A 10,868-nucleotide genomic window follows, 5' to 3' on the forward strand; every position below is an offset into this window, starting at 1 on the left:
AGGTGGTGACTGCTGATCTTTTGAGGTTGTGATGGCTGAGGGTGTTGATATGGGGCGGGCCAAGAGTGTTTTGGAGTTCTCTGGCAAGTATGAGGGCCTGGTTTTCAGGCTCATTGCTGAGAAGGTCGCCTTGATGTTTATGAGGCGGGCAAGGTTTGTAGTGGGCGACCAGGTGTCTTTAAGGCACCCATGAGGCCTCAGGTCCCTGTGGCGGTTGGTGCGGCTCAGTAAGATGGACAGGATTTCTCCTGGTCATCTGAACTATGTACGAGGGGTTATGCTCAGTGAATGGCTGGTTGCAGGTGGAGTCTCGGTTTTAAACGAGGCTTGTGACCTGTACACTTTTGATGGTCCGAATGGTGCTAGTGACATTGACGTGACGGCTGCGAATGGGGCGACAATGACGGCGTTCAACTTAGGGTGGGTGGTTTCTGACTTATGGGGGGTAAGTGATCATAATCTCATTGATATTACGGTTTCTTACCATCGACCATCGGAGTTGCCATAGTGCATTTTTGGACTTTGGGCTTACCGTAGTTTTATTGACTTTGTGCGGTGTGTGTGGTTTGTGCATCGGATAGGTGGTTGGTGCCTCGACTGCGTGGTTGGTGTATTGACTATTTGGTGCACCTGGTGTGTATCTGTGCTAATTGGACGCATTTTTATTGTTTTTCCTGCTGTTTTTGTCGTTTTGAGTTTGGTGAGTTGCGAATTTCTTGATTTTTGTTGGTTTTTCTCTTACTATGTCTTCGGTTGGTAAGAGGAAGGGTGCGGAGAGGCCTAAGGACAAGGGGGACGCTAGTGATGCCACTACTGATGATGTACGGGCTGTGTTGGATTCTGGTTTGTCTTTAGTGCGGCCTGCGGAAAGTGAGCTTTCCAGTACGGAGGAGGTAGTTAAGAATATTCTTAAGCGCTATAAGCCTGGTTCACCAATGGCTAAGTGGGCTGCTCAAGTTATGTATGTTGAGGATGTTCTGATGGATGAGGTGATGGTAGTTTCGGATGCCATGGTGGTTGATAGTAAGAGCTCAAGGAGGAAGAACAAGGCAACGCCGGTGGCTGATGTTGATGTAGTGGGGAAGGTTAAGGTGGTGACTGCTGATCTTTTGAGGTTGTGATGGCTGAGGGTGTTGATATGGGGCTGGCCAAGAGTGTTTTGGAGTTCTCTGGCAAGTATGAGGGCCTGGTTTTCAGGCTCATTGCTGAGAAGGTCGCCATGATGTTTATGAGGCGGGCAAGGTTTGTAGTGGGGTGTCTTTAAGGCACCCATGAGGCCTCAGGTCCCTGTGGCGGTTGGTGCGGCTCAGTAAGATGGACAGGATTTCTCCTGGTCATCGGAACTATGTACGAGGGGTTATGCTCAGTGAATGGCTGGTTGCAGGTGGTGACTCGGTTTTAAACGAGGCTAGTGACCTGTACACTTTTGATGGTCCGAATGGTGCTAGTGCCATTGACGTGACGGCTGCGAATGGGGCGGCAATGACGGCGTTCAACTTAGGGTGGGAGGTTTCAGACTTATGGGGGGTAAGTGATCATAATCTCATTGAGATTACGGTTTCTTACCATCGACGTACGGGGTTGACTGGGCTGCCTTCTCGGAGGTGGCGGTTGCACGGGGTGGACTGGGACCTTTACCAGGACAGGATTAGGGCTTGTGCGATGGGGCACTCGATTGGGGACTTTAGTTTACTTAGGCTAGATGACCAGGTCGACAGGATTGATGCGTGGATGTGTACGGTCAATGATGAATTGCTTGGTAGGTGTCGTGTGACAAGGCCGAGCAAAGTCAGGTGGTGGACACCTGAGCTAGATGTGGCGCGGAGGGGTGTAAGGCGACTCAGGAGGCGTTTCCAGGGTGCTAGGCGGTCCAAGGTGCCGGATCTTGCTCAGCGTAGAGCTGACTTTCTGTCTGACCTTAGGACGTACAAGGACTTGATTGTTAGGGTAAAGGAGGACGAGTGGAGGCAGTTTGTACAGGAAAATAGGGATGACCCCTGGGATAGGGTTTACCGTATCTGCAGGGGTAAGAGTAGGCATACTGACATTGCGGGGCTTTAGGTTGGTAATGTTGTATTTTCGTCTTGGGGTCAGTGCGCTCACGAACTTTTGGGGGTATTCTTTCTAGATGCGGAGCCGGCTCAACATCTCCTCCCTATGGAGGGGGTGGTGGGTCCTCCGGATTTGGAAAGGTTTGAACTGTCGGACAGTATCTGTCGCGTCAAGAGTAGGAAGTCTCCGGGTATTGATGGTATGACTGGAGAGATGTGTAAAAACATCTGGAAGGCCATACCTGAATACCTGGAGTCGGTCTTTGGGAAGTGCCTGAGTGAGGGCTATTTTCCTAGGGCTTGGAAGTCTGCCCGAGTTGCAGTCCTCCTGAAGTCGCCTGATATGGTGAGGAGTAATCCTCGCTCTTATCGGGGCATCAGTCTCCTGCCAGTACTTGGTAAAGTACTGGAGAGGATTATGGTGACGAGACTGAAGGAGGCCTACAGTGAGGGTATTTCTGAGTACCAGTATGGTTTTAGGGAGGGGAGGTCAGTTGAGGATGCGTGGCTGCATGTTAAGCGTGGTGTTAGTGAGTCATCTGGCAAATATGTCCTGGGCATATTTGTTGATTTCAAGGGTGCGTTCGACTACCTCTCGTGGGGTAAAGTTTTGGACAGACTACGTGATGTGGGCTGTCGGGAGCTTTCCTTATGGAGGAGTTACTTTGACGACAGGAGAGCTTGTGTGGTCGGTGCCAGCGACACTATTTGGAGGAACGTTTCTCGTGGCTGTCCACAGGGTTCCATCTGTGGTCCATTTCTATGGAACCTGCGTGAAGTTAATGAGTGAGATCGCGTCGGTGTTCAGGTGGCACTGGATAAGACGATGATGATGTTGTTGAAGGGCAGATTATCGCACGGTCGTCCGCCGCTCATTCGATCTGGTGGCGTTAGTCTCAGATATGTGACGCAAGTCAAGTATCTGGGAATAACGATGGGGGAGAGGATGAACTTTTTGGGGCATCTTTCTCATGTCAGGGACACGCTTTCTGCCGTTGTGGGTAAGGTTAGGCGTATCCTGAGATTGGACTGGGGTCTCAGCAGGCGTGCTGTTCGTACGATATATGAGGGGCTATTCGTTGCTTGTGCAGCGTGTGGTGCTTCTGTATGGTATGAAACTGTTATGTCTGTTGTTGGCAGGAACAAGGTCTTGTCATGTCAGAGGGTTGCTATGCTCGCTTGCATGCCAGTTTGTTCGTGTTGTCCTTGCTGGTGTCACACCATGTGGCCAAAGTGTCGCTCGTGAGGGCGGCTGTTCATTGTTGTGCATTTTGTCTTGTTCTTTTGTTGATGCGTGTTGCTTGTTGGGTGGGGGTTTACCAGTACCGAACTATTTGGAGTTCAACTGGTAGTAGTTATTTTAGCTACGAGGTCTACCGGAGACTTAATTCTGGTGCCACGGGAGTCAGAGGCCCCTGGAACTTCGGTTCCAGTCTGACTATGGTGAGGCCCCTTTATGGGAGCAACGTGGTGGCTGTGGTTTGGACCCAAATCGCGGGTAGAGCGCAAGCTCGGTGTGGAGTTACATTGCAACCGGGTGACGTGACCCATAGAACGGAAGGAGTTTTAGATAGGCTCCGCTCCTCACCAAGGGGGAAGTTCATGTCCAAATGCATGACTTCGAATTGGTACTCATGTATGGCTTTTTGCTGTGCATGGGGGCGAAGGTGGACGCATTGTTTCTGCCCGGCGTTAAGAGCACCGTGAGTTTGGGCCTTTGCGGCAGGTACTCACGTTAAACCTGGACATATCTGTCCCTATCTACCAATTTTGCTGTGACTGCCGTTGAGTACATACGTGTTTTTCTAAGCGTAAGTTTCGGGTGTGATTTTTCTAGTGAAAAGTTTGAATAGTGAAGTGAGCGATAGTGATTTTAAAAGCTGGGACTCTGAGGATTTCGGAAATATTCGTATTTTTGAAATCGGTTGAAGGATTGCAAAGATATAGGCGGATGAAATATCGGCCTATAAACTTTAAAACGTGTGTGACTTTTGTACATAGTGCGTGTGTGTGTGCAATTGTAAATAAAAAAGTTGAGACTCCGCTGGCAAAAGTTGATACTCCGCTGACAAGGTGTCTCAAGGCCAAACTCCGGCGGCTGTTTTTGGTGGTGCCATACGTTTGGGTGAGTAAGTTGGTGTTGCCACTAGGTGGGTATGTGACTCCACTAAGTGGCTTGTGACTCCATTAAGTGGTTGGTGTATTGGCTAATTACTTCCGGTTTTGGGTTGGCCATTTCCGGTTTGTGCATCGGCTAAGTATTTCTGGTTGGTGACTCGGCTAACCACTTCACGTTTTAGTTTGGTTATTTTAGGTTTGCGTATTGGCTAAGTGGTTCGTGACTAACTGGTTGGTATCTCGGCTGTATTGCCAATTTGTGTCTCCGCTATTAGGGTGCTCATATTTTTTGCTGCCATATAGTAGGGTTGTTAGTGCAACTATAACTATATATTTTATTTTAATATTTTTACTTAGATAGCTTTTAAATAAATTGTACTCATTTAAATTCTTTGCCACTGTAAACGATTTGTATAATATTCACATACATATTTTTGTTAAAAAGGGAATATGAAATATTTTACATACCTACTAATGTTCTACATGTATTCAAAACCTGTTTCTACCCAAATTACTTTCTTTTAAAGATCATTATTTATTAATCTACACTTGTTATTGATCTGTTATTGATTTGTTATTTCTTTGTTGATTTGCTATGTTTCTATTTATTTGTTATTTACTCAAAACCTGTTTTTATCTTGTTGCACTTGTATATGCATAATCTTATGTTGAATTTTTGGCAATTCATTTTTTGTAATAAAACACTATGATTATTGTTCTTTTGTCGCTCAGCTAGAAACAAGCTTATTATTTTCTAAACTTATAAAATAAAAACTTAAACAATAAAAACCTTAATAAATAAAAAAACTCAAACGAAACATTGGTGCCGAAACCCGGGAATTGATTAATTATATGGAAGAACACTTTAATTGATATTGGATTTGCTTTGCTTTGGAACTCTGTCTGGCTTTTTGTGAACTATTATTTTCTTTGAAGCTGTTGTCCTGTGTTGTTGTGGAATTGGTATCTTGCCTGGATTTTTATGACCTGTCTTGGTGATATACAACCCTATTAAACAAATTTTGTGGTTTTATGAAATCTTGCGTTGCTGTAACTGTAGTCTTATATTTTAAAATAAACTGTATGTATTGAATGAAATTAAATTATAAGGTAAAATGGCTGAAATTTTGAATATTATTGAAGAGCAAAAGGCTAGTTTATTAAATGTGAAACGAATTATTCAGAGTTATGAGGCAAAAGCAGGAAAAACGCGCGGTTATGCACAAATGGTCTTCAAAGAAATAGAGTCCATTACTGAGAAATTTAAAGATGCTCATGAAATATTGCAAGGAATTGTTCGCGATAACACAATAAATATTAATGATATTTCATATTTTAGCGAGGAAATATTTTACCAATTTCAAGATTTATCATTTACCTTCCGAGGTCAACTGTTTGATTTTATTAATGAATCCACCAACACACAATCACCAGGTTTTCATTCTACTTTTTCTGCCCCCTCCCATACTCGAAATGAGACTATGCCAGTAGAGGCTCGTTTACCAAAAATCGACATTCCTACATTTGCCGGTGATTATCTTTCATGGATTGCTTACAGAGATATGTTTATTTCTCTAGTCCATAATAATCAAGCGTTAACTAACGTTCAAAAATTCTATTTTCTAAAATCTTCATGTTCGGATACTCCGTTAGGTATTGTAAATGAATATCCAGCATCAGACGCAAATTATAATTTGGCTTGGAACGCCCTCAATAGACGGTATCATAATAAACGTAAAATTGTTGATCATATATATGGAAAACTTTTTACGATACCAAATTCAAATGGGTCAGCTGAAAGTATACAAAATATTTTGGACACGACTCGTAATTGTCTTGCGCTACTTAATGCTTTGGATATTTCCACTGAGAAATGGGATTCTATCTTGATTTATCTCACAGTTAACAAACTTGACAGACAAAGTCGTAAAGAGTGGGAACAATCGTTGAAAGGCTCCACAGAAATTCCCCCAATTGAAGATTTATTTACCTTTTTGGAAACTGCATTTCGAACCTTGGAATCTATTGATGAATCTGACCAAATAGATAATATGGCTTCTTCAAGAATGCAACATTTTCAAAATAGAACAAGAAATATTCCGCGACGTAATGTTCATATGACAACTTCTAATACAACTTCAAATGATTCTAATTGCCCATGTTGCAACAAACGACACCTTTTGGTTAAGTGCTTCAAATTTATTGGTATGACACCCGTTGCTAAAAATGAATTCATAAATTCTATGAGAATTTGTCGTAACTGTTTAAATACAGGCCACTTTAGTTATCATTGTCGCTCATTGTCCCGCTGCCAAACCTGTCAACAAAATCACCACACCATTCTACATAATGTGTTTTCAACGACATTTGATACTACTGATAACAGTCTTTCGAATCCGAACATACTAAACCCAGTTCCAAATGATACAAACCCTTCCACATCTGCTCAAACTACTGATGATAGTTTTAATGTTGCTTGCAATTTTGGTACAGTAAAAACTGCAAATATTGCTCAAGTACTATTAGCCACTGTGCAAGTTTCTTTGAAAACACATGATGGTAATTTTAATATTCGTGCTCTGCTTGACCAATGTGCTCAAGCGACTTTGATATCTCGAAAGGCCGTGGATGCCTTAAAGCTTCCTATGCATAAAACATATGTACAAATTAGTGGCCTTGGAAATAATACTCCATATACATCAAAAAAATATGTAGAATTTACACTTCTCTCAAATTTAGAACCTAGTTTTAAAATTAACTGTAAAGCTTATGTGTTGCCAAAAATAACGAGTTATCAACCACTGTCTCTTGATGAAAGTACATTGCCTAACTTAAATGACTATCAGCTTGCTGATCCATATTTCTCTAAACCTGGTTCAATTGACATTCTACTTGGCGGCGATGTTTACGGTAACATTATTTTGCCTAAGCAACAGAAGTTCAAAAATAGTATTTTTATACAATCTTCTCACTTTGGATGGATAGTTTCGGGTCCAACAAAACCTATGTCTTATCAGAACAATGTAATTATAAATGTATGCTCACTGGAACAACAACTACGTGCTTTCTGGGAACAAGAGGAACTATTGGAAAAACGGTCTTTAACAGAGGAAGAAAATTTATGTGAACAACATTTTAGAAATACCACAACTCGTGATTCAAGCGGACGTTACACAGTTTCACTACCATTTAAATCTTTGCTTAGAAAAAATAATTTACCTAATTTTAACCACACTGATTATACTGCCCTTTCGCGTTTAAAAAGTGTCGAGGCAAAATGTTCTTCCAAACCTGATTTTGGGAAACTTTACCAAGACTTTATGGAAGATTACGAAAAGCTTGGTCATATGAAAAGAGTTGGTATTTATCCACGTGACTTACAACCAAATGGTTTCTTTTTACCACACCATGGCATTTTAAAAGAGAATAGCTCTACAACTAAATTGAGAGTTGTTTTCGATGGAAGTTGCAAGCGAGGGAATCAACCGTCATTAAATGAAGAACTAGCTTCGGGCCCTGCACTGCAGAACGATCTTCCGACCATAATTACTCGGTGGAGGCGTTATAAAATTGGATTTCGGGCAGATTTAGAGAAAATGTTTAGGCAGATAAAAGTTGTAGATGAACAACAGAAATATCAACAAATTTTATGGAGAAGTCCAGGCTCAGACAAAATAATTATTTACAAATTATCTACCGTTACGTATGGCACAAAACCTGCCCCCTTTCTTTCAATAAGAGTTCTACAACAGTTATCGTCCGACGAAAATGACAAATATCCGTTGGCTTGTAAGGTTTTAAATACCGATACTTATGTGGATGACGTTATCTCTGGAGCTGATAATTTGGTTGATGCTTTAGAACTTCATACGCAGTTATGTCAACTCCTATATAAAGGAAAATTTAATTTGAGAAAGTGGACCACTAATTCGGAAGAACTATTGTCTCACATACCCTTGGAATTTAGAGAAAATTCAAATGTTTATCGACTTAATGCAGTAAATACAGTAAAAGCACTTGGCCTAGAATGGAATACTGTTGATGATTGTTTTTCTTTTAAAATTAATTTTGATAATAGTGGTACAAACGTTACTAAAAGAAGTTTGTTGTCGGATGCAGCGAAGCTTTACGATCCTCTAGGGTGGTTATCCCCTACTACTATATTAGCAAAAATAGAATTTCAAAACTTATGGTTATTGGGCCTCGATTGGAATGATTGTCTTCCTGAAACATTAAAAATGAAGTGGTTAGAATATCGTAATAATCTCAAGGAACTTGAAAAAATCAAAATTCGTAGATGGATTGGTTTAAATCAGAATGTGAAGCTTGAAATACATGGATTTTGCGATTCATCTAAACTTGCTTATGCCGCTGTTGTTTACGCAAAGACTATTTCCGATGATGGCTATACTCAAATTAATATTATTCAAGCAAAAACTAAAGTTAGTCCACTAAAACGCATAACCATACCCAGAATGGAATTGTGCGGCGCTAATCTGCTGGTCAAATTGGTTAACAAAATAACATCTTATATAGACACCGAAATCTCTCAGGTCTTCTACTGGACCGATAGTACAACGGTTCTTTCATGGATTCGTGGACAATCGTCTAGATGGCCAGTTTTTGTGGGAAATAGGGTGGCAGAAATTCAACGTATGTCTACAACTGCTCAATGGAAATATGTGTCAACTCGTGATAATCCAGCTGACTGCGCATCAAGGGGAATATCTTCTAAAGAATTAGTGGAACATGATTTGTGGTGGAGTGGCCCAAAATGGCTTAAAGAAATTCCATCATGCTGGCCAAAACAACCAAATCTTAGTTATGATGATGTCGAAAATATTGCTGTTGTAAATACACATATAACTGAAGTAAAAACCAATGAGTATCCTGAGCTTTTAACCGAGTTTTCGACTCTGAACAAACTTATCCGTGTTACTGCTTATAGAATTCGTTTTAAAAATAATTTCATTTACAAATATTATCAAAATAAATTAGTAGACAAAGGTTACAGCAAGATGACGGGATTTCTTACTACCAAGGAGCTGAATGTCGCTCGTTTTGATCTTATACGAATATCGCAACAAATTGATTTCTTTAGTGAACTTCTTGAATTTCACAAGAAAGGCTACATTTCATCGAACACCTCGGTTGCAAGATTGTGTCCTTTTGTAGATTCTTCTCATATTTTAAGAGTTGGCGGTAGAATACAAAACTCCGAACTAAGCTTTAGCTCTAAACACCCCATTTTATTAAAAAAACAAAATCCATTATCATATCTTATATTTCTAGACGCACATATAAAGACACTCCATGGTGGATTAAATCAAATGCAATCATACGTTTTACGAGAATATTGGATTCTATATGGGAAAAATATTGCTAAACTGGTATTACGAAAATGTACAATTTGCTTCAAATACAACGCGAAAGCCGCACAACAGATGATGGGAAATTTGCCAAGCGTACGTTTAAAACCTTCACGTCCTTTTAAACACAGTGGGGTTGACTATGCAGGTCCCATAACAATAAAACAGTCTACTGCTCGTAACACTGTAACTACCAAAGGTTATATATGCTTATTTGTTTGTATGGTGACAAAGGCTTTGCACCTGGAGGCAGTTACAAGTCTTTCTACAGATGCTTTCATGGCTGCGTTCCGACGTTTTGTTTCTCGTCGTGGTGTGTGTACTGATCTGTATTCTGACTGCGGTACAAATTTTATTGGCGCAAGTAAGGAGCTTCAAATTTTGTACAACCGAAACAAATCCTCAATTCCGAAAGAAATGCTTGAGAACCTCGCTTCGAATGGAACCACATGGCACTTCATACCACCAGCATCTCCAAATTTTGGTGGCCTCTGGGAGGCTGGAGTGAAATCTACAAAATATCATTTGAAGAGGATTATGATGAATCGAGTACTCACGTTTGAAGAGCTGACAACACTTTTGGCCCAAATCGAATGTTGTTTAAATTCTAGGCCACTTTGTCCACTAAGCTGTGAGCCCAGAGATTGTAACGCTCTTACACCTGCTCATTTTTTAATTAGTGAACCCACGCTGTGCATTCCAGAAGAGGATTTACTTGATGTTAACATCGATCGCCTCAGCAGATGGAAAGTCGTTGAAAGTTTAAAACAACATTTTTGGCGCCGTTGGGCTAATGAATGGTTATCACGATTACAAGCCAGACCAAAATGGCTAAAGCTCAACAAAAATGCTGAAAAGGGAGATTTGGTGATAGTTTTTGATGAAAGATGTTCTCCTGGTGAATGGCCGCTGGCTCGAGTTCAAGACGTACATCCAGGCAAAGATGGTTGTGTAAGGGTGGTAACACTATTTTCAAATGGCAAAACTTATAAACGACCAATTTCTAAAATTGCTTTTTTGCCAACAAATGAGTGTTTTGAGTCTACAGAGAGCGATCTATCTTCAAAACCAAAAGAAGCTTCCATGGATTAAGTACTGTCGTCCTTAGTGGGGGAGAATGTTAGTGCAACTATAACTATATATTTTATTTTAATATTTTTACTTAGATAGCTTTTAAATAAATTGTACTCATTTAAATTCTTTGCCACTGTAAACGATTTGTATAATATTCACATACATATTTTTATTAAAAAGGGAATATGAAATATTTTACATACCTACTAATGTTCTACATGTATTCAAAACCTGTTTCTACCCAAATTACTTTCTT

The 10,868-nt window shown here is 40.7% G+C and overlaps 1 protein-coding gene across 1 annotated transcript; it reads left to right on the forward strand.

Moving 5' to 3' along the window:
• Positions 1 to 5,284: 5,284 nt before the first annotated feature.
• LOC135962782 (uncharacterized) lies at positions 5,285 to 10,630 on the forward strand. Its single transcript, XM_065514675.1, has one exon. It carries the CDS (start codon positions 5,285 to 5,287, stop codon positions 10,628 to 10,630), a length of 5,346 nt encoding a protein of 1,781 aa, XP_065370747.1.
• Positions 10,631 to 10,868: the final 238 nt, after the last annotated feature.

Source organism: Calliphora vicina, chromosome X, assembly GCF_958450345.1.
Source record: "Calliphora vicina chromosome X, idCalVici1.1, whole genome shotgun sequence".
Lineage (NCBI taxonomy): Eukaryota > Metazoa > Arthropoda > Insecta > Diptera > Calliphoridae > Calliphora > Calliphora vicina.